The sequence below is a fragment of the Nyctibius grandis genome, chromosome 1 (genome assembly GCF_013368605.1).
Source record: "Nyctibius grandis isolate bNycGra1 chromosome 1, bNycGra1.pri, whole genome shotgun sequence".
Lineage (NCBI taxonomy): Eukaryota > Metazoa > Chordata > Aves > Nyctibiiformes > Nyctibiidae > Nyctibius > Nyctibius grandis.
This window is the reverse complement of record NC_090658.1, coordinates 41879057-41903434: the sequence shown is the minus strand read 5'-3', so window position 1 is coordinate 41903434 and position 24378 is coordinate 41879057. Positions and strand designations below refer to the sequence as shown.

At 40.7% G+C, this 24378-nt stretch overlaps 1 protein-coding gene across 1 annotated transcript; it reads right to left on the bottom strand.

Moving 5' to 3' along the window:
* On the bottom strand, positions 1-23224 carry OPN3 (opsin 3). The gene is made up of 4 exons (XM_068413517.1): positions 22873-23224; positions 4660-4979; positions 3290-3541; positions 1-264 (listed from the first exon to the last, which is right to left on the bottom strand). The coding sequence occupies exons 1-4, from the start codon at positions 23222-23224 to the stop codon at positions 1-3; spliced, it is 1188 nt and encodes a 395-aa protein (XP_068269618.1).
* Positions 23225-24378: the final 1154 nt, after the last annotated feature.

Genomic DNA, 24378 nt, shown 5'->3' with positions numbered 1-24378 from the left:
CTATAGTGGCTTTACTTGGATGACATTTACTTCTGTCCCATTGTGTTTACTGTTGTCATCTATTTGCTGAGTGTCATCACTGGTGATAATAAAAATGATAGAGGAAGAGCTGAAAGTCACTTTCTTCTTTGGCCTGTCCCCTGTTTTCTGAGACATAACTATTGGTCGTATTGGTTTGTCATTTCCTGTTGCTGGTGTCTTTTTCATGGTCCTCTGGAATCTCATCAGGCGAAAGCACAGGAGTTGCAAAAGGCATCGTCGAAACTGCAAGAGAGAATAAATAGAATTGAAGTTAAAATTTCCTAAGTGTTCACTTCCTAAGCTGTTCACTATCATGTACAATCCAGTGAAGGCCGCAGTACAGTAAATGACTCAAAATAACAGATTTCTGCATAACAAACGTGGTGGCTTTTTAGTGGGTACTTTTTTCTCTATGCCAAAGAGGTGAATAGGATCACCTAGCCAGTAAAGGGCACTGAAATGCAATTTAATATTTTACCTGCAGCAAGATTTGCAATCGACAATTTGCAAAGAAGAGGACTAGGCTCCAAAGTGTACTATAGGTATTGTTCGCATATTCAAAAATCACACATTTGATCTAGCAGAAGAATATTCTCAGAAACACTTCACAGGAGGATGCAGAGGGAAGAAACAAGGGGAGGAAGGGGATACAAAGTGATGTTTTCTTCCTTTTAAGTAACACCAGGGTCTGGAATTTTAACAAAAGCATTGAACGTCACAGATGTAAAATGAAATTTCAATGGTTGGTAACACAGAACTAAAATGTTCCCATTGAATATGGAAGGAACAGAAGTCTTTCAGCTAACTAGAAGACCCACTTATGATACAGGAAGCCTGTTCTACCTTATGACTAAATAATGCAAAGTATGCAGTGAAAGCTCGCATCAGTATATAGAATGATAATTACAGTAGCAGCGCTGTTTTAAATGCTCCAATTATGGTCTCCCCTTCACAAAGCAAAGCATTCAGGTATGGGGGTTAAAGGATGCACTCATTCAGTTCCATGTCTGCACACATCTAAAGCTCAAATATGATCCTCTGGTTTGAGCTTTAGATGTGTGCAGACATGGAACATCTGCAAATGTCTGCACATGGTTTGCACATGGTCTAGAGTTCTCTGGTTTTACAAGAAATAAGTGGACAGCTTCCTCTTCTTTTAATAACCACTAACAAGATATGCCTGGAATGTAAGAGGAGGACTTAAAAACAGAAAATAAAAAACCCCACAACAACAGAGTGGGGGGAAACAACTCACCTTTTCTCTGAAAAGGGAGTAGGACATCTTTCTCAACAACCTTCCATTTAGCTGTGTTCAGGATTATTCTGTATTATCCTTCATGGCCAGTGACTTTGTTTTCCAGCTATTATGCAACAAGCTCTCTGACATGCCAATTTGGAACAAGGTTTTGTTATAGGAAATTAATCCTACTCTGACACAGGGGAGGAAACAGGTCCTGTTGGGAAGGGGACCTAGAAAGTTACAAGATGATAGAAAACGATAATCTGGTGCAAGAGAATGGTCATGTGGAGGCCTTAAAGATTTCAGAGATAATGTGGTACCTCTGAGTAGCACAGAAGTGAGAAGGCACAAACATGTTAGAACAGGTTAGACAGAAGAAGGATATTATAGAGAGAAACTGGTTTTATGATTCCTTCTGAGGGCAAAATAACCCAGAAGAAAAGCAAAAATATTATCGTTTTGGTCTTAATCTGGAATTAGAGGTAAGTGAGAAGTACTTCACAACACACCTCCAATAAGCGCATTCAGCTGATTCATTGTTATCCTGGCTATGACTTTACTGGCATTGTGCCTGGTACTAGTTTGATGTGCTTCTGAGTATCAGAACCTACAAAATCTTTTTCAGATAAACTACTCAGCCTGACATGTAGGTACAGAGTCAATGGCACTGTATTAAAAAAATCACTCTGTTGAAAAATACTCTTTTTGAATGGGATTATCCTTAGCTCCCCATATCCAGGCCAGCTGTGATACCATACAGCTGTGTAATCTTGGATCAACCTGCTGTGAAATGAGCTGTGGGGGAAAAGCTGCAAGATGCCACATTGGAGGCCTCCTGCCTTCACTCAGGAACAGCATTTAAGCTCACACTTGCCCTCGGTCCTGGCCTCAGCTGCACTGCAGCCTTTGCCTGGCTAATCAGACCCACTGACTTGGCTGCCTTGTCCCTTCAGACTGCTGCCTGGCAATTGCAAACCAGTGTAGGAAATCACAGAAAATTCCATCTCTATAATGAGCTAAAAGGTAATGAAAAGCCAGTGAAATCCTTCTAGCAATCATTTGTGGTTTTTTACCCTTTGTGAAGTGATTCTATTAAAGTCCAGATATCTTTAACTCTATACAATCTTGGTTTCAGAAGTTTACAATATGCATGTTACACTTCCAGTTAGTGTTCTGGGTTACAGTGAAGCTATTTTAACTGTTTAAATAAATTCACCAACACCGCTTAACTGCATTCAGGGGTTACCTTCACAGTACTGATGATTTACAGAAAAATGTACAGTTTTCTTGTTTCCGTGTATTTGACATGCCACTGATAACTCCAAATACTTCCACACTCTCTTTGCTCTGTAAAGCACTGAAATGAGCTAATTAGCACCATTAAATCATCAGTCTACTTTTCATAATGAAGACTACAAAAGCAGACAAAAATTAAAACTTGTTTCTCATAGATAAGTATGTCTTCTTAACAGTATATAATTTGTTTCCAAAAAACATTTCACTGTCGTCCACATGAGATTCTGGCTTTGAATACAATGAAGTTCTGAGAAATGTTACTGGTGTAATATTTGAAATACTATGCTGAGTTGTTCAATCCTTTTGTTGCCATAACAGAAAAGTCAGAGGCAAGCTTTTTCTTCCTAAAAAAACAGACACCAGATATTCTGAATTTTCTCTGATGGAGTTTTGTTGTGGTAAGGGAGTGATTCAGATGAGGTTTTCTAGTTGTTATCCATTTCATGGGTAAACTGTCAAAACTAGACACTTAAATTTTGACACTCTTTCCCCTCCCTTTCATATGAGTGCTCATGTGTGAATTCAGACATTTAAAATCCAGTTACTGATAAGGTAGCACTTTAAGCACCATCAGGGATTTAATTCTCCTAGATCTTTACCATTTATCCTACCTGTTCAAATTTTTTTTAAAAAAATCTAAGCTTTACAGATTAAAGTAAATCAGATCTAAACTCTACAACTGTTAATACTGGTTACCAGTTATTCAAATACGAAAATCTTTAATGTACCTACCCTTCTGCTCATGAAGATATAGATGACTGGATTATAAGCAGTGCTTGACTTGGCAAAGAAAGATGGGATGATAGCTACTGTTGGAGTTACAATGTTGCTATAGCCATATGTTACCAGGAGGGAGACCACTGCGTAGGGCATCCAACAAATAAGAAACGTGGAGATCATTAAGAAACACATTTTAGCCACCTTCTTTTCGTATTTTAGAAGTCTGATCACTTGAACAGTCTGGAAATCTTCCACAGAGCGAAGCTGTATAAGAAAAAGATTAAATGGTAAAGTAAAATAGCTCTATATTTTACTTAAAACTGAATAGTTTTACATTTATTTATAAATAACCAATTTGCTAATTTAGTTTTAGGCACAGACACTAACACCTTATCTTGTGAACCACCAGTCTTCTGGAAGTTTACATCATGCTTCCCAGACTTCTGTTGTGTACATTAAGTGTAAAAATATAATCTGAAGAAAAACAGAATAGCAAGTCTACTGGAACAAATTCAGTGATGTAAGAAAACATGCTGCACTTATTATTGTAAGTATTTTAGAAAACTAACTTGCCCTCATCCACTGGCATAAACAAGTTCAGTTTACATTTAGTGGTCCATTGTCTGACTAGTTAGAAACTCTTGTAGATTTGTGTCATCAGCAATCTTTACAGAGAAGAAAATTTCATAAATAGATTTCGCTGTACTGCTCTGCCACTTATTTTGTTACCCTAAAATTAGGAAATCTCTATTTAAAGCAGAATACTAGGCAGCAGGTTCCCAGTGTAATCTGAGTGAGTCATAAAATGGGGGAAAGATGGGACATGTATGTGAGTGTTCTCCATAACAGTTATCAGTTGTGCCAATACTGTTGACCAAACTTGAATGGGTCCGGACTAATTACCACACAGAACATGAAACATTAATTCAGTCCCGATATTTAGTGTCAGAAAGTGTTAAAATGGGTTGCCGTAACACAGAAAACTCTTTTAACAGGGCTTAATCTCCACTTGGGAGAGTTTTACACGGTTATCTTCTCAAGAGTGGAAAGGAGGAGAGAGAGGTCTTTAATCAAGTGAACTGCAGTTTTCTTTTTCCCCGTTTTCAAGGGAGGATCTGATGTGGATCAGTGAGCATAAGCAGTTCCGTAACCTGCTTCCCAGTAAAACTACACAACAAATAGACCTTGGTAGCTCTATGTTGGTTCTCCTCCAACCCTACATCCTTTCTAGTGGCGCCTGACATGGATGAACATTAAACATTCAAAAGTTTGAATAGGAAGCAAGAGTGCAAATTTAGGCTCTGATCCAAGCTTAATATACATCATCAACATTTTTCACTGAAAATACTATGTTAAGAGAACTCTTATTTGAATTAATTTACCATTCTTACTGCATATAGAATATGGCCATAGCAATAGGCCATGATCCCAACAGGTGCTACTAGACAGCCAAGGAAAAAAAGGAGCACAAAGGAGGTATCATTGGGGTCTTTTGACTTCCAGTCCACTGAGCAACCCAATCCATGTATTTCCAGCGTGTATCTGTTCCAGCCCAAAAGAGGTGCTCCAGTCCAGGCTAATGAGTAAAGCCAGATGTATGTGATAGCCCGCCAAGACCAAGAGAAGTCAATCACTTTTGAATGGACTACTCGAATGTAGCGTTCATACGCAAGAACAGTGAGAGTCATAATTGAAACAATTCCTGTAAGAAAAATAAAGAAAATAAATTAAATCATTCACAAACATTGCAAACTGGCCTGAAGTCCTCTTGTTAAGTGTTTCCTTTGCTAGCAGGTTAACTCAAAATTAGCTATCTCATATTGTGAATCCAACACCAATAAGCTTTTTGGGTGACACCCCATTACTTACTAACTACTAACTCAAACAGTATCACTAACTTCAGAACTACTCAGAGTAGGGTGCTGGCATCTGATCCATAATGTACGATGGCCAAGAAGTAGGACAAGAAAAAAAGAGACCAAGCTAATACTTTTTCCTAAACTTTCCTTCATTAAGTGACAGGAAAAAACCCTCCAAGGTTTGGTTTTTTTTGTTGGCAATCGCTATGGGGATTTTTGTTAGTGTGTTTTTTTTTTGTTGGGGGGCAGGGGGGAGGTAGTTTTTTTGTTGGTTTTTTTTTTGTTTTGTTTTTTTTCTTTTTATTTTTAAAGAAAAAGCTGCCATATAAAAATGAGATTATCAGCAATAACAAAATCTGTTAGAAACCTAGGGAATTCGGAGTCGGAGACTGAAGTCAAAGAAAGCCTTCAACAACTGAAAGCATAGACATGCACCTTTAATGTGAACAAAATGACTAGAAGAATTCCAACTTCTTTCAAGATTTCCTGGAAGTCTTTGCATTCCAAAGAACAACCAGGAAAGCCAAGTGTTACGTTGCTGAAGGAGTCCCACCTGGAGGACAGCGTGTTATTTTGAGTGTCCTTTCCTATCTTGCTGCTATCATAAAAATATCACAGTCTTTAATTATTTGTGCACTCTCTTCCTTTTCTGTCCACCTCAACCCCACTACACACTTATTAGCATGTTATGACAGAAATCACAGATTATTGTCAGCTCTCAGCATTACCCTATCCAGACAGTTTTACAATCTAATGAAGTCAAGGCAATTCTGTCTTGATTAGGAAATAAGGATTTCTGTTTCAATGGTCTGTGAAATTTGATGATCAAAAACCAAATTGCCCATCATACATGTGTCAGTCACCTGAAATCTGTTACAATTCACTCATCAAGCTCATAAACACAGCCTCTTAAACAACTAAAGGGTGTATTTCACTGCACTCTGAAGTTATACAAATATCTGTGTCTAAATTTGTGTACATTTTATCTAATATGAAGCACAAGTATTTTGTCACTCATACAGCATTTAATTTCAAGTACTTTCATATGTGTCATAACATGCATTTATATAGCTGTGAGAAGGTTAAACATGAAGATTTCACTGCCAAAGAGAGAATAACCATGATATCCATCAGAAACCTTCAAAGGATATCACAGATATCTGATCTCATTTTGAAAAAAGGACAAGCATTTAAGGAAGACAAATTAACAATAGCACAGCAACATGGATTTTAGGAAGGCAACTAAGAATAACAAAATCTAGAGCAACACATAGACTCTGTGTTAAGGCATTCAACAGCAAAACCAGCATATTATTAACCAAGTATCTCACAGCAGGATATGCTCCAAGATTGCTAAGGAAATTACTTTATCCTGCAAGTATTAGAGGACCCCTTTTTACAGGTGATGAGTTTAGAAAACTTTCTTGATTAACAGGAAGGACTTCCCACTTTAAAGGAAAACATGCCACATTCTTGTCATGGCTCTCTTTGAAATGAAACAATGAAATTTTTTTTTTAATATGTACAGTTTTTGCCAGTGTTATCTTTAAACCATCAACACAAAGAGAAGTAGTTATTGCTGGGCATGCAGAAGGCAAGGCATACTGCTTTCACAGTTAGTTTTGTGGGTTTTTTTCTTGTATAAATCTTTGCTATAGAATTTCATTTTCATGGCTTGAAAGAGAACTTAGGACTAGCAAATGTGAACTAAAGGGTTTCCAAAAGACTTAAGGTTTGGTTTGTTGGTTGGGGTTTTTTGTTGTTTTTTTTTGTTTATTTGTTTTTGTTTTTTTTAAATGAAATTGATTGATAGGAAGTCCTTCATGCCCTTTTTCAGGACATAACATGCTGAAAATACATTGAAGAATGTGGATCTAAGCAGATCTTAGCAGGAATTAGAAAATAGTTACAGAATTATATAGATGCTATTCTACACTTACATTAGCTCAGGTAAACGTTTTGTACAATCAAATGCAGTCTACCTCCTGAACACGAAGTAAGGCAAGAAGTTCCCCTCCCATTAGTCTCTGCCCAAAGATTAGGAATTACAAAGTTTTACCTGATGGTTATTAAAATCATCCACAGACATGTTTATGGAAGAAAATTCACATCACTCAACTGTAGTCTCAGTTTGCTTACATAGTGCACTGAGGCTTTGTCTTTGATCAGTGGAGAGAAAGAGCAGCTGCTCAGAATGGTGAGTCAGAATTCCTAAATTGACCTCTTTGCTCTTTACCACCTTCCTTCTCCCTACAATGGTATTCAATGACTAATGCCCCTGTGCACTCTTAATATTTTCCCATCAATTTTTATATGAGTACTGAATTCTGGCCATAACAAAGTAATCAAAAGCACACACACTTGGTTGAAAGTACAGGTGTTTAGAAGCCATAATTTACTGAGTCCTTGACATTCTCAAGGAAGTCATTGCAAGCTCAATATCTCTAAAAATTGGTACTTACACATAGATCTTTGAACAGTTTTAGATCAAGCCCCTTTCAGTCTGAAACCAGTGCTCTTTAAAGAGATACTTGAGTTTTCTACCTTAACCATAAAAGGGACCTTGGTTAGCCTGTTGGGCAGTATGTACTGAAATGCAAATCCCTGTTCTGTTGATGTTCAAGAAGTGTCTGGTAGCCTGCAGGCATGGGGTAAGAAATGCAGGTCACAGCATATTACGGTAAATTCCTCTTTGATGCAGGATCTCTTCTGTAACAAGGTCATAGCTGTAAGAGTAGAGGTTGAAGTAGTTAACCATAAAAATAAAAACTGGAAACAAAATTCCTCTGCAGGATAAGACAAAGTGTAGGGAATTGTGTCCAAAAAAAGCCCCTCCTGTGCTATGGAGCCATGGCTACCTGTTTATTTGTGGTAGATGCCACATGGAAATGCCTATAAGAACAGGAATACTGAGATCTGCCCTAAGGAGATGAGTTTTTAAAATGTATATTAGAAAGATAAAGTCCATAACTAGGGGCAAAAAGCTGGTGGAGGGTGCTGTTAATAATGCTGTTTAAGAGTCATTTGGGTTTTGTCATTCTTGCTACTTCTACAGTGGGCTACGTGACAGAGGAATTCATAAGAAAACAAAATTCCAATGTGTTCAATGGGTAGAAGCTATCTTGCTAGTATCCATCACATCTAAGCAAACATTTTTAAATGGGAAGATAAGCACCTTTTAACTCTCAGATGAGGGATTACCAATAAACTACTTTTACTGAAAGAGCAGAATTGAACTACAGACAGCATCTCTCAGCATTTGGACATTGCTGAGTGGAACAGAAATAGCCAGAGGAACAACTTCTGAGTAGCGTCATCAGCATTTCAGAAGCTATTTAACTCGCAAGGAATCTCTAAGGTTGCACTGCTTTTTTTGCTCTCCCCTCCTTTAACGTTACAAAAAAAAAAGTATGAAAAAAGGTGTATGAAATACTACTACATTCCCATAGAACGCAAATAACTTTGTTAGAGTTGTAAATTTTGTTGTCCATCTTTTTAATATAGAAATTCTATAGAGTAACTCTCATTACGTAAGTTAAACACCTATTACTCCGTAAGAATTTAGTAGCTGGTCTTTTTTAGAACTGTTTCCATATACTTGACATTAATCCCAGGCCTTGGGAACAAAAATCCAGGTTGATGCAGACACAGTGAAGGAAGATTTGGTATGTGAACTATTACAGGAGCTTGACCTCTACAAATCAATGGGCCCTGACATTATCCACCCAAGGGTGTTAAGTTTGCTGGTTGACAACATTGTGACGCCATTCTCCATAATCTTTGAGAAGCCATGGTGAACAGAGTACATCCGAGAAGACTAGAAGGTGGCTAATGTCACCCCCATCTACAAGAAGGGCTTATGAAAATCAACAAGGACAAGAATAAGGTCTTGCACCCGGGAAAACATAATCCAGGAGTGCAGCACAGGCTGGGATCTACCCAGCTGGGAAGCAGCTCTGTGGAAAGGGACCTGGGGGTCCTGGTGGACAACAAGCTCAATATGAGTGAACAGTGCGCTGCAGCAGCAAAGCAAGCCAACACAACAGGATGGTGGGTTGCATCAACAAGGGCATCACCAGCAGAGATAAAGAAGTCATTATCCCACTCTACTCAGCACTCGTCAGGCCACACCTGGAATACTGTGTTCAGTTCTGATCCTCACTATGCAAAAAAAAGATGTGGACAGGCTGTAGAGGGTCCAGAGAAGGGCCACAAAGATGATCAAAGGACTGGGAAGCCTGACATATGAAAAAAGGCTGGGAGAGCTGGGTTTGTTCAGCCTTGAGAAAAGAAGGCTTAGGGGAGGCCTTATCACCATGTTCCAGTATTTAAAGGGTGGCTACAAAGAAGATTGAGACTCCCTTTTTAGAAGGAGTCACATGGAAAAGATGAGAGGTAATAGGTACAAGTTACTCCCGGGGAGATTCTGATTCGACACTAGAGGAAAATTTTTCACAATGAGAACAATCAGCCATTGGAATAATCTCCCCAGGGAAGTGGTGGATTCCTCAACACTGCACACTTTTAAGATTCAGCTGAACAGGGTGTCTAGACCGTGCTTTTGCCAAGAAAGGTTGGATCAGATGATCCTTGAGGTTGCTTCCAATCTGGTATTCTATAATTCTATGAATATTTTATTAATGTACTGTATGATTTGATGCCTTTTTTCAAAAAAAGAAATAAAGCTTGCAAAAATCTGTACAAGATAAAACATTTTGATATTACTGTGTAAAGTCTGTGTAATTTTAATGTTAAGCCTGTGATTTCAAGGTTTCAAATGTTATTACCACAAGCTGTTTAAGCCCTCAAAATACAAGCAGCTGCACAACTCTCAGTTGTACCACAAACCGGGGAGCTCTTGCTTTTGATAGAAATAATTACTGTAATTCTTGGCAACACTTTTCCAGTTTGTAAAAGTTTCAACTATTTCTTTTATTCCTAACTCTAAAGTATAAAAAAATTCAATAGGTAGAATCTTCAAAACTGTCAAAATGACTTAGGAGCTTATGTTCCACTGAAAGTCAGTAGATCATAAGGTCCGGTTTTGCACTGGGGGCAGGGGAGGTCCTTGTTTTTTTAACAGGACTTCAGTACAGGCAAGGGCAAGACTAGAGCAGAAAACAATTTCAATTCCTCCCTCCCCATTATGCATCTTTTCCATTCTGCATCAATATGCAACCAAAACATATTTGATATTTCTAACAAAACCTTTGAGAAAGAAGCAGCACAGATTAGCTTGTGTAACTAGAATGGCCTCATAGATAGACCATTAAAGGATGAACTGACTTTCATATCCATGAATGATCTACAGCAACAACTGGAACCTTATATGGTATTTGAGTTTCCCAACTATTGGGAATTTCAGCTATTCTGTGTGCACACTTTGTGGCAAGAAATTCCATTACAAAGCTGCAAAGCCATAAAAGCATAAAATGCGCAAGGGTCTCACAAAACTCTAAGCAGCGAGAGCTGGAATATGCCTGCCACATCCACATGTAATGATATGAACTAATAACACTCACAGTAGCAAAAAATCTTGAAAGTCTGTTCAAACTCAACATGCCACAGTGAGTGTGCAACATGCATTTTGACAGTCTGCTTTTTTTTTCCATATGCTAATAGCACTGTCAAGCTCCAACCAAATTTCTACACAAGACAAAAAAAAATTAATGAGTTACTTATATTTTATTTGGGTAATTACCTGTACCTCTGCTGCACTGATCCCAAGGATGGAAATTTTCTTCCCAAATGAGGAAATTATAATTAAATGAGAAGTGGGGAAGGGAGAATTTATACATTTTGGTAGGTGAAATTAATTCAATTGGAGATTATCTCTGATGTCAAAGGATAGTTTCAAGCAGCATTTGTGATATATTACACATCCTAGAGAGTACTGCTGGAACTTTACAGCTCTTCGTTATGATTAACAAATGAAAGAGTTGCATTTGTTTTTGAGATTATTTTAAGTTAGTTACTTTTTTTGCCCATGGTAATCGAGGATTCTATTAAATCTGCTCTGCTAACCTATTAACGCCAGTAACAAGATAGCCCAGAAATATGACACCTAAAGATGCAGCTACAGAGTAATTGTTAAATCTACGTATAAAGTCATAGCTTTCAGGAAGTAAACAATAGCTTTTCACAAGACCTATCTAGATGCACATTTCAAACGGTTCAGTAAGAAGTCGTTCATTTAGAAGTCACCCACAAATGGATTTAAGGGCTCATTTCTTAAAGGGCCTGCTTCTAATAAATTCCTGCCCCTAGCAGACTTATTTGCAGAGGTCTAGAAGTCAGTCTTTAACCAGACTTCCCATCTTTAAAGAAAATAGTTTCTGAATCAATAATAACTATCAAATAAGCCTACAATGTACATGCATATCTATTTGCCCTTGAAGCCAAAGCTGTTATATCAAACTAATTCCTATAAAAGCTAATCATCTAGATTGATGTGGTTTGTTCTGCAAGATTACTAGCAGAAGTGTAAAAGTGGATTTAGACACACAGTTAAAGCTTGAAACAAATATATACAAATTCACCTTTGTGTCATAGTTTCATTAGATGTAGTGCTCATTTGCTTGTTGTCCAGATTTTTCCCAGCAAAAGTCAATAAGGCTGAGTGAAGTTTATTATGGTTCATTGCAAAGAGTTCAGAGTGAATCCTGAAGTCTTCATTCAAGCAAAATTCATATTAAACATTAATAGAGCCTCTGTACATAAGGACTTCATCCATTATTCACTTTGGATTTTAACCCAAAGCTTTCAGAATTATTTCATTCTAAAGATCTTCCTTTTCTATATTAGACTCCACTTCAACGTCTTTCAATCATCTTTCCACTGTTAGTGACTTCTTTTAAAACACTGTTTTATCATAAAGTTTATCTTGCATCCTAACAGGTCACTTTTTATGTCCAGTTCACAGCTCTGTATCTTTGCCCAATATTAACACTAAATGCTTATGTCAGGAAGGATGGAGGGAATGGTTAGATGATCACAGTTAAGGAGCTTAAATGCAGAATTGTGCACAAAGCAATGAAAAGCATTGGTCATTTGTGATTCAGATAAACCTATTACATTTATCTCAGTAAGACGTACAACTGAAATATGATGCATTTGGTGGATCTGATGGGATATCTATGCTAGACATTAAAGATTCTCTGCTTTTTCTATGGTCATTAAGCCTTCTTGGCATAACCTATATTTAAAAAAATTAGGGATAACATATACCCGTAGCCATCTTGATTTTCAAACACTATGCAAGCCTCCATAAATACCATAATTTGGTTTGGATGACAAATTCATATTTAAACTAGAGGGAAAAATGGTCTTACTTGCTATACCCTTCTTTTGTCTACCTATTGAACTTCTTGGCAAATTTCAGCAGTAGTGGTACGGTATTAATTTCTCTACTTCCAGTCATAGTTGCATATTCAGATCAAAAATTACAAAGAAACTTTAAAGTTTGCTTCATGATGCTAACCCGAGTTAGCTAATTCAGGTTAAAACAGAAGTAAAAAAAAAAAAGGTTTAGTTTGTATTAGCAACTAGAATTCCACAATACAGACAAGTGTTGAAAACAACTTACTAACCAGAGTGAAAAATACAACCTTGTTATGGTTTTCATGGAGCAAAATACAGATTTTCCCCCCCTCCCTCCCCAGTATGGATTAATTCTTAACATTGATTTCTCCATGTTGACTCTAGCCGTGATATCAAGCTTCAGAACAGTCCCAGAACTTTAACACTAAAGAACAGGTATAAGTGTTCTTTAACTACTCATATGCTAACTAAAGCACAGAGGCTGGTAAGCACGTACCTGGTGACACTGTGGTAACTATCCCTAGTATTGATGGCATTGTGCTATGAAATTAAGCAATTTATGCGACTCCATATCCTGTGAGGTTGAGGCCATCTGGGGCAGGGGAGGAGGGGGAAGGTGGTGGTTGTGTGTTGTCCACAACATTATCTCATGGTGAATGGTTGCATGCATCTGGTATTTAGCTTTATGTTGGCTAAGTCAGCAGAATTCAGGGTCTGTTTCCTATGTGACACTCTAGTATGGATCATCTTTTTGCAAGCCTAGGTCCTGGGTATTTCACATGATAAGCAGATGGAATATCCTTCAGGTATGTAACATGTCTGGCCTGATGCCAGAATTCCCCCATGGCGCTGAGCTGGCACTTTCCGAGGGGAGCCATACCCTTGTGGCGCAGTAGACGCTGACTCCCAGAATTTTTAGCTAATATGGCAGGAATAAAAAAAGGAATCCTACACATACTGTTACCTAGAGGAGAGACACACACACACACACACAAAATCTCATATAAGTAGAATATTTGTCACTCTCTCAAAGATTCACTGAAGTCTGTTTTCACAGCCACCCCTGTCATAACTCCCCAGTTACATGCATAAGCCTGTTTCATCCTCTATATTCATCTGTCTTCAGTATTTCTTTTTCAGTCCTGCTGCCTATGAACACATTCTTTCGTATCAGTGGTGGTCAATGGGACAGAGTCCAGTTGGAGGCCTGTGTCTAGCGGAGTCCCTCAAGGGTCGGTACTGGGACCAGTTCTATTCAATATATTCATTAATGACTTGGATGAGGGAATAGAGTGCACTGTCAGCAAGTTCATTGATGACACAAAACTGGGAGGAGTGGCTGACACACCAGAAGGCTGCGCAGCCATTCAGAGAGACCTGGACAGGCTGGAGAGTTGGGCGGGGAGAAACTTAATGAAATATAACAAGGGCAAGTGTAGAGTCCTGCATCTGGGCAAGAACAACCCCACGTACCAGTACAAGTTGGGGGCAGACCTGTTGGAGAGCAGCGTAGGGGAAAGGGACCTGGGGGTCCTAGTGGACAGCAGGATGACCATGAGCCAGCAGTGTGCCCTTGTGGCCAAGAAGGCCAATGGCATCCTGGGCTGTATTAGAAGGGGTGTGGTTAGCAGGTCGAGAGAGGTTCTCCTCCCCCTCTACTCTGCCCTGGTGAGGCCGCATCTGGAATATTGTGTCCAGTTCTGGGTCCCTCAGTTCAAGAAGGACAGGGAACTGCTAGAGAGAGTCCAGCGCAGAGCCATGAAGATGATTAAGGGAGTGGAACATCTCCCTTATGAGGAGAGGCTGAGGGAGCTGGGTCTCTTTAGCTTAGAGAAGAGGAGACTGAGGGGTGACCTCATTAATGTTTATAAATATGTAAAGGGCAAGTGTCATGAGGATGGAGCCAGGCTCTTCTCAGTGACATCCCTTGACAGGACAAGGAGCAATGGGTGCAAGCTGGAACACAGGAGGTTCCGCATAAATATGAGGAAAAACTTCTTTACGGTGAGGGTGACCGAACACTGGAACAGGCTGCCCAGAGAGGTTGTGGAGTCTCCTTCTCTGGAGACATTCAAAACCCGCCTGGACGCGTTCCTGTGTGATATGGTCTAGGCAATCCTGCTCCGGCAGGGGGATTGGACTAGATGATCTTTCGAGGTCCCTTCCAATCCCTAACATTCTGTGATATCACACATTTTGGTGGGGAGGTATGGGAATACATGCGAGTAGCAAGTACAACTACTGGTTTTCTTCTTTGCATGCTCAGAAATCAAATTGAAAGGTAAATCTATGACCATAAAGGATCTCAAGTCACAGCTACCATTAAAAAAAAGTGAGAATACAGCCCATTTGTCCAAGGATAATGAAACCTGAAACATCTAATACATATGCCGATTGAGATATCTTTCACTACTCCTACATGCCACTTTCTGGTGCCAGTCCTTTCAATAAATTGGCCTATTACCACTGCTGTGAAGCAACCATGACTCTTTTGTTTCAAGCCATTTTAAGTTAAAGAGTCCATCTTCCATTCTCTCTCTCCTCTCCCCACCGCCACCCCCCAATACATTGATTTTGGGTCAGTTTTTGTTGGCTGGTAAATGGCAGGTAACAATGTGCATTGTAATAACAGAATATAATGGTGCTACTTAAGTCAAATCTTGGCAGAGATTTGCCAAGAGCACACAGATGCAAGGCTTCTTGTGCTGTCCCCACAGAAATGCAGTGCTTTGCGTAATACCATACACTTTGGTGGCAGTTCTCACCTGGAATAGCCTTGCCTTTTTTAGCCCATTACGTATTCACATCATGCATGTTCTTGCACTGCTTCCAACTACCTCATATATAATTTATGCATGTGGATGGCTCCATTTTCCATTTACAATTCAGTTTTTGTGGCCTACCACTGAGGGAACCACTGAATTTTACTTCCCCCTCCCCTGGCAGGTTTTCTGGAAGTGATTTATATTTCATTCTGAGTTGCATATTTTAATACGATTAAATATGTGCTGATTAAAAAAAAAAAAACAACAACAAACTGTTACAGGAAGCCATTATGGTTATTGTTTGAATATTAGCCCCTGAAATGAGAACCTGTACTTTTCTTCAAGCAAGGGAGAGGCAAACACGGAAATTTATTACTTTGACTCTTAGCAAAAATATGCATTTCAAAACAATTTCTAGTTTTTACCTGAAATAAATTTTGTTATGCTTAAAGCTTCTTGAGATACTTGAGATCTACGTATTTTGATTCAAGACTAACGACCAAGATTCTGAGGGTTGATTTGCTCTACCAGCACATCACTAACTCTTTCTTAAAGACTCGACTACTTGGTGTTTACAGATAATGCTTGTCTGATCTATAGATTTTCATCTCTGAGAACACTCCTATCTGTAAGTACTGATTATAAAAATAAATACTCTTTGTGTGTAGGAACTACAGATACTAGTTTTAGCTCCGATTTAAGCCTGGGCAATTACCCTAGTGTGAATGGGGTCATTCCCATTTAAGCTACCTAGGTCAAATGTAGCAAAAGAAAAGTGTCGTCTTGTTTAAGCCACTAGCATGCAATTTCTGTATTGCAACTCTTCCTCTTCTCTGGTAGCTAGCCACTCAGAATCAGGGAGGAATTATAAGCTATTTCTTGTTGTTTGGGGTTTTTTTAAAGAAAATTCTAATTTTTGCCATTTTTTATTGTTTTCCTACTGAAATACTGCATTTGGTGTAGATTTGGTTGTCTCATATGTGATAATTATTTCTTCTGTACTCTGGGTTTTTCCAGGAGTCACATTAGTCTGAATACATCATTAAATATGTCAAGCTGCACAGTGTAGGCCATCATGGAGAAAAGTGAAAGACACATCTGAGCTGCAGTGCATTGTCCCATACAATGTGTGTATTCCAACTTCATAATCCTTAATTAGAACAAAAATATTGCAGTGCCTTCAGAACAGATGTGTTAGTGTCAACTAGTTCTAACAACCACAATTGCTTCTGCCCTCTCTGTGCAATATACAACTTACTTGCATGATTTGACATATTGCTCGCCCCCCGCTCCAAACATGGCTTGTAATTTGGACAGAGGGGGTATCAGATATGTGTTCCTGAAGAATAAGTATCTCTACAGAGCAACTGCAGCATAATGTAGCAAATGAGGCTCAACTCTGAGACAGACCATGACTTCTGTCAAAGGACATATTATTTTCTATATCAATTAATCCTTGACCTACATCCAAGTGCTGAATTACTATTTTGCACACCTAATCAGAGGGGAAAGCCACTCTTCTGCAATCCCTCCTCACCCCCTTCATATTTGAAAAGCTAAACAGCAGCAATTTAGTAGAAGCAACTTCTTGTCCATGGCAAGACAAGGTGCTATTGCACTCTAGCTTTGTATTAAAAAATATATAACCAGTCCATTTCAATTCAGCAATTAGGTGTTACAATGTTTTAGGCAACAGATATGTATCACTTCTAATTTTTCAACATATTTTAGCATCCACAGTCAAATCTAGGTAGATGAAAATCACTTATCCTAGACACAACAGACTTCAAGTATATTTTATATACTCCTCTCCTATAAAACTACAGTGGAATTAATCACCTCTTCCGTGTTCAATCCTGCAAGTGATTAATTCACCTCAAAAAAAAAAACAAACAACCTGCTAAATCTGAAAGCATGCTGATTGAGTCTCCAGCTGTCTGTAACATAAGATCCTAAAACTGTCTGCCGAGAAACTGTAGAAAACGCTTTTAGTGAGATTAAATCAGTGCATATAACATACATTGGTAATGCCAGAGGGTGGCACAGGGCATCATTCTTTCAGTGTGCAGATAAGAACCCTAGATGAAGTAGCTAACAATTATATACAGATAAATGTTTTTGCTTTGTTTTAAAATAGGCTGTAACTGAAGCCAGATCCACAGGACAGTCTCTGGCAATTAATCCATACTTCAGTATCTTGTGTGGGTGTAAGAAGGGGGAGTGGGGGAAATCAGCTTGCCTTAAAACAAACAAATAAAATAACCTCAGCTGTACACTCTGCAGCTTTTCACAGGAAAGTACAGTCTTACAAGCTTTCCTGTCCTCCAGGGAATATACAGCTGGCTCTCAACATTTACTTGGTAGCTCATCAAGAACCAGCTGCTGTATGCCTATGGTGACTTGTCCAGAAGGGTCATAATACTTTCTATTAATTTGACATTAAAAGCTGGCAGTGTTTATTTACCCTTACAAGAATGGCTTACAGTTAGGAAAGACAGAGGTCCCTAATCACACTTCAGTAACACTAGCCTTTCAATCAGAAACAATTGAGGTTTAATAATATAAAGCCTACCCCAGAGTACACCCTCACTGTGCAATCTTCTGTCAAGAGACTGCCTCAGATACATGATTTTGGTTCCTGTTCCTCAAGACCCGTCCTGTCATCAACCAGTTTTTCCACTCCTTTCTTCCCTTGCTCAATTAAACGTTATCACGGTGTTAGAACACTACTACTGGCAGATGGTTTAGTTGTCATTACTTGTAGCTGGAGTTATTTATGCTTGAGAGGTACGTATGTATCTACGTTCTACATGATCAGACTAGCTTACTTCCGAACCCTTAGGGCCTATTCCTTTGTACAGAAGGCATTAAAGCAGACATCCACTGCCTGTGGATGGGCAGGATACAAACTTCTCTTGTGCACATCAAGTTCTGCAACAGTCACTGTCATTTTAAAAAAACTTGTCTGTTTGTGAAAAGCCAGCAGATGCACATAAAGATTATTATGCCCTGAGCCTGTATTCTACAATTAAACAAATTCTTGCTTCAGGTAAAAGAGAATCCGTGTCTGTTAACAAAGACATTTGGGTATGTTTAGCTGCCAGGTGTCTTCTTTAGCAATTACACCCAAAAACCTATGCTCTCAGTGACAGACAGCAAACCTCCCACATACAAGTTGTATTACTAAATCAGATAAAGATATTACACAGATCTCTACTACTTGCAGCTTGGTTGACTACAGACAGGGAAAGAGTTACAAGCTTTTACATAAGGAGAAGGTGGCAGACTCTGGGACCAGCATAGAGTTGACTGCACACCTCCATGGAAAGGTGGCCCTCACAGTTTAAATATATCACTTAATTGAAGTAGCTATCATATTGCCATCAGAATACATCACTTGTTAAAAAAATAAATACTGGAACTCCGTATAACTAAATTAAATGGGGATTACTGTCTAAGACAGTCAACCACGTCATTGAAGCTTAGACTAAGACTTGTCAGTTAGTCATCTGATCTATGTCATTTTTCCCACACTAGTATATGGGGTGCTAAGAATGGCTTGGTAACAGCAAAGAGAAGCTCTTTTCATGGCCTCTGTTGTGAAGACATATGTACCTAAACTGTATCTTGACTTCAGAATCTAATGAGTAAAAGAAAATTGGGATTGTCACTTGTGTGACAAGAACAGCTGTTCAGTAGTTACAGTGATCAGTTTTGCACCATAGCAAGCAGATTTCTGCATGTTCTAAAAGGCCAAAATCTCCAGGAAAAGCATAAAGAGGGCTCTCCTTACTGTTGTGGGGGGGAAAAAAGTTACCGTTATTACAGAATCACACAGAATCAATCAGGTTGAAAGAGACCTCTGGGATCACCGAGTCCAACCATTGCCCTGACACCGCCCTGTCAACTAGACCATGGCACTAAGTGCCACGTCCAGTCTTTTCTTAAAGACCTCCAGAGATGGTGACTCCACCACCTCCCTGGGCAGCCCATTCCAATGTCTAATAACCCTTTCTGAGAAGAAATTCTTCCTAATGTCCAACCTGAACTTACATAACAGATTTCTAAAAATCTAGATGCTACCAGTTTATTTTAAGCACACATTCAACCTATGTATTTTATGATATTGACATTGTTAAGAGGAACACAGAAATACCTTGATCTTGGCTTTCAAAATGGTATGAGCAAAAACCTCATAAAAACTTATGACAATTTAAAATAAAGCTGCATGATCACAGTTTTCAAAGTGATTCCTGATTATTAACTACAGTAATTGGAAAGAATCTGATTTTTAACACTTGTTGAGAATTAACTCTGAATTTAAAGTGAAAATAATATTTTTCTTTTTTTAAAAAAGCAGCTTTAATCATGTGTCCCAAACTTGTCTACTGTCAGGAGAAGCTCTCATTTATAGGTCAACAAATGCAGAAGACAACTTACAGCAAGTATTGGGGCTTAGGGGCTGTTCTTCCAAGAAAAAAGGATTCTTTTATTTGAACTTAAGATTGAACAGCCTTTGTACCTGAAGGGCTGGTACAGAAAGCTCACTTGGCAAAGTTCAAGTTCATACTCAAGAATGTATTCACATAGCTGTAAGTAAACAGATTTTGGTCATCTAAAGTAAAATGAGGTGGACTGGGTCCAATCCCAGCAAATACTCACAGCAGTAAATTAACCTCACAGTATCTGTTACTATTTAATAGGTTCCACATCCACAGTATCAGAACTACCACCACTATATTAGGTTACTCTGGTTTACCGAGTAATTGAAAATTGCGAAGCTGTAATTACTCTACTTAGTTAATAAGAACTTCACTTTTAAAAGCTGCCAATTTTGTATGTCTTCTGATTAATGAATGTACTTTTTATTCCCAGAAGTTCCTGGGAGGAGGGTTAACGCCTTAAGAAGCGCTGCTAGATAATACACATACAAGACTTCCATTACATTACCTACCCCACCACCACACCAAAATAATAGCTGACTTGGGCTTTTATATACAAGAGAAGTTTATTTAAAAATATAATACTGGGTTACTCTGAATGAGATCTTCAATCAGTATCTTCACCACCACCAGGAAAACACACAAACAAAAAAAACCCCAAAACCTTCAAATTACTGCTCTCTTCATAGACATATTACAAAATGAAAACAGACACTGTGGTGGCAACAGTCCAGATGGCAAACACAGTGTGATGCTACCTGCAGGGCATCATTCCCCCCCACAACCCCCCCCCAGTATTGCCACACCTCTGCTATCCTACTCCGTTAGGTGGGGAACCACTTATCTTCACAAATAAAAAAGAACAATCTTTCTATTTCCAGCTGAGAATATGAAAACAATACTAGGTACAAAAGGAAAGCTTCAGATTAGACATAACTTTATTAGGTTAGCATCAAATTATAATAGTCAAGTTAAATATTTTCTATTACTTTACATGGCAGCTGAACAAAGTAAATTCAGGTATCAGATATTCCTGAATATCAAGTTGTGCATTTACCCTCCACTTCCATATGACAAACTACACACAAACACACACTTTTCCAGTACATCATTTAAAAAAAAAATTCCTCTCACTTAAACACACTCTGGAAGAGGAAAACAATGTGACCAAGCACAGGAAGATGTAATTTTGCAAACCAGCAATGCTAGCTTGACTCCTCTGTAGATAAGGCCCATGAATTTACCCACATTCCTTTGCAAACAAATTTATTAAATAAAGGGATGCAGGAAAGCATCAACACTGAATACACTTATAGTGACAAATTATGTAGCACACCCCAAAATAAATAGAAATTAAAAATCGTGTGTAATCAAGCAATTTGCTTGCCAATTTATACCTTATTGTTCTTATGCGTTCTGTCTTTGGAAGATGGTAAGAGATTATTATAGTCGTTTTTTTTAACATAACCCCTACTATGCATTTTATTTTTTGACCCCATATGGAAAATGCCTTCATCAAAAATAGTAAGTATAATATATAAGGGATAAAGATAGGAACAGAACTATACTTCTCCTGTGTAAGCTTAACGTTCAGCTGCCTGGCAGAATCTGGCTGGCAGACGCTTGAGTTTCTCAAGTATTTAAACTGGCTGAGTTATGTAGACAGCCTTATGTTAGCTAGGTTCTCTAGTACTTTCCCTGATAACACGAGCAAACAATGTCTGAAAGCTGTGCAGCACAGAAGTCATCCAATACCAAACCTTGCACAAACGGCTAACTACATCCTTCATCCACCACAGCTTCCAAGACGTAAGATTTTTGCTGCACTATGCAGCAGCAGTCAAATCAATCATGAGCAGCCATGCACCTTCGTCTCAGCAGCTCACCAAAGGCAGACTATAGTGCTACGTGAAACAAAGATTATGCAGGAAAGCTACAAAGCTTACTAAAGACTTTAATTTGCCTTATTAGAACCAATTTTCAGTGCATACACATTGCATGGGTGCACTGTGATCCGCCTCTAATTTATACACCTCTGCTAGAAAGAAAGGATCCGATATGAGCTTAGATTTGGTTACTGATCAGCCAAACATTTGCTTTCAGCATTAGAAACACAATCTTGTTCTTTTGCAGCATTCTTTATCAGTAAAAAAAAGCCATATTCCTTTTAACAGACTGCATGGACATAGCTGGACTGCAACCTATTCTTCTGCAGACTTCTGTAAAGGGTATATATGAATTTAAGAAAAGAAAACAGTAAAGAGCTTACAATTTTTGAAAATGGAAATAGCAGAAGTACTCCTTCTGCAGTGCTAAAAATCCCATTTCACAGGAATCGGTGGCTTCCCACAGTGTCACCAACTATGACACTTAGGACTGAAACATAGTACTTGAATTTCACATATGGATAAAGAAATTCCAGGCATGGCCACACGCCGAGTAGCTCAATAGGCAGCCGAGCGCGGCCACGGGGGAGGCTGCAGGGGAGCGCTGCCGCAGGGCACGGCCAGGCTGCCACCTGTCCCACCGAGGCGGGACACTGCTGACCCCCCAACCAGAGTCGTACGTGCTCCTTATCCACGGGTCACAGCGCTTCCTCATGTAAAATACAGTCTTTCATGCTCATGAAGTTTGCACAACACTCGGTCAACTCGGAGACCCCTTTTAACAACGCTGCTGTCTTTTCCCCCCCGAGTTTCCCGTCACACCGGCAAGGGCGGGACCCCGAGGAACAGATTCCCGATGAATTCACTGTTTGCTCCGGATCATTCTCCTCAGCACTGTCGGCTTTCTGACCAAAACTCTGCCGTGCGGCGCCGCCGGGAGAGGGACCCCCAACGCCGGCCCCTGCCAGCCGCCACAGCGGCGGCTCCTCGCCCGCCCGCCCGCCGCACCGCACCGCCCCACCGCACCGCCCCACGGCCGCCCGTCGGGCCCCGGCTCCCCGGGCAGGGAGAGCGCCTCCGCCCGCCCCGCCAGGGAGGGCAGCGCTCACTGAAACGGGACGAAAGGCTGACCAAGGCAACAAACTCCTGGGACGAAGCTGTGAGGGGCGTGGCGGTCGCTTGAGGGAGTGGGGGAGGCGACGGTTGGGGACAGGTGAGGAGGGGGGACAGAACGCGGGACCCTCGGGGAAAGAGGGCAAGGAGAGCGAGGGCAGCCGCGAGGGACCCGGAGGGACAGGAGGAGACCGTGGCCCCGTCACCCACCGAAGAGGCTGTTGCTGAAGCCGTCCCAGACGCAGCCGGCAGCGTCCCACACCCAGCGGCTCCTCAGGCAGGACATGAAGGTAAGGCTCACGCCGAAGACGGACACCAGCAGGTCGCTGAGGCTGATGTTGACGAGGAAGAGGTTGGTGGGCGTGCGGAGCCGCTTGAACTTGTAGTAGAGCACCAGCACCAGCAAGTTGTTGCACAAGCCCAGCATGCCGATGGTGGCGACGAGCAGCGCCAGCAGCTCGTAGGTGCCGGCGCTGAAGAGGGGCCGGTCGCCCGGCACCTCCTGCTCCGCCGCCGCGGGCTCCGGGCGGCTCGTTGTGCCCGTGCTGTTCCCCGAGTGCATGGCTCACGGCTTGCCGCTCATAGCCCGGCCGGAGCAGGGCTAAACCTCGTCCGCTCCTAGCCCTATCGCAGACCGCTAATGAGGGCAGGAGGAGGAGGAGCCCCCTCCGCCTTCCCGCCCACGGAGGGCGCGCCCACGGAGGGCGCGCCCTCGGGTGGCTTCGCCCTTGCCTGCCCTAGGGTGGCCCCGGCCCCGGTCACGGCCCCGGTCCCGGCCCCGGCCCCGGCCCCAGCCCCAGCCGGCGGTGAGGGCGCTGATCCCGGCGGTGTCAACCGTATGAGCACGTTCTCCCCGCCACACAACGCCTGTGCGGGTGCCGCTTGGCTCCTTCTCAACAAATCCCTCACCTCTCACTTGCTGAGGTGAGCAGCCTGGTCATGACTGGGATGTGCCGCTCTTCTCCTCTTCCTTAAAATCCTCTGTGTGTTTTGGTTCCATACGGCTGCCTTCAGCAGCGCTTCGCTCTAAGGAGCAGCGTTTGGGCAGACCTGCTCTGCGCCCTGCTGCAGGAAGAGGTAGAAAATGATGAACCGATATTTAGACTTCTTCTTCCTCAGATATCCTGCCAATGAAAACTCCTATTATGGTGACAGTTTCTTCTAAGGAGCTTCCCCACAGTGCTCAGAGGTGGCTCTAGTCTTTGCACCGTCACAAAGTGACCAGCAGCATCATGGCCCAGGCAAACTTGTGGTGCAAGTGAACGCGTTTTTGTCAGCCGCGGAGCAAGTAAGATACCAAAGTTTGCACTATGAAGTCACCCATTTTTATACCTTTGTACCTTTATGCCTCCCGTGTGTGTTGTGTGAAAACGGTACCGGAATGCCCAAGCTGCCTGTGTACACCTCTAGCTTGTTTTAGTCAGCGTGTTGTACTGACCCCCAGGGTGCTAGGGTGGCTGTGCTGTCTCCAAACCCAACCTGTCCCTGAATGTATCACAGTGGTTTTTGCGCAGCATGGCTTTAGGCCTAAAACACCTTGCCAGACCAAATATCAGTCTTCCTCACAGGAAGACCTCTAGTTTGTTTGCTTTGTTCGTTGACTCACGTATGTGCCGATGTGTGACAGCCTTCACAAGAGCCCAAAGAAAACTTTCAGTTTAGATCTATTCTTAGTTTAAGTGGAAAAAAAAATTACATATGTCACCTGTGGAAGCA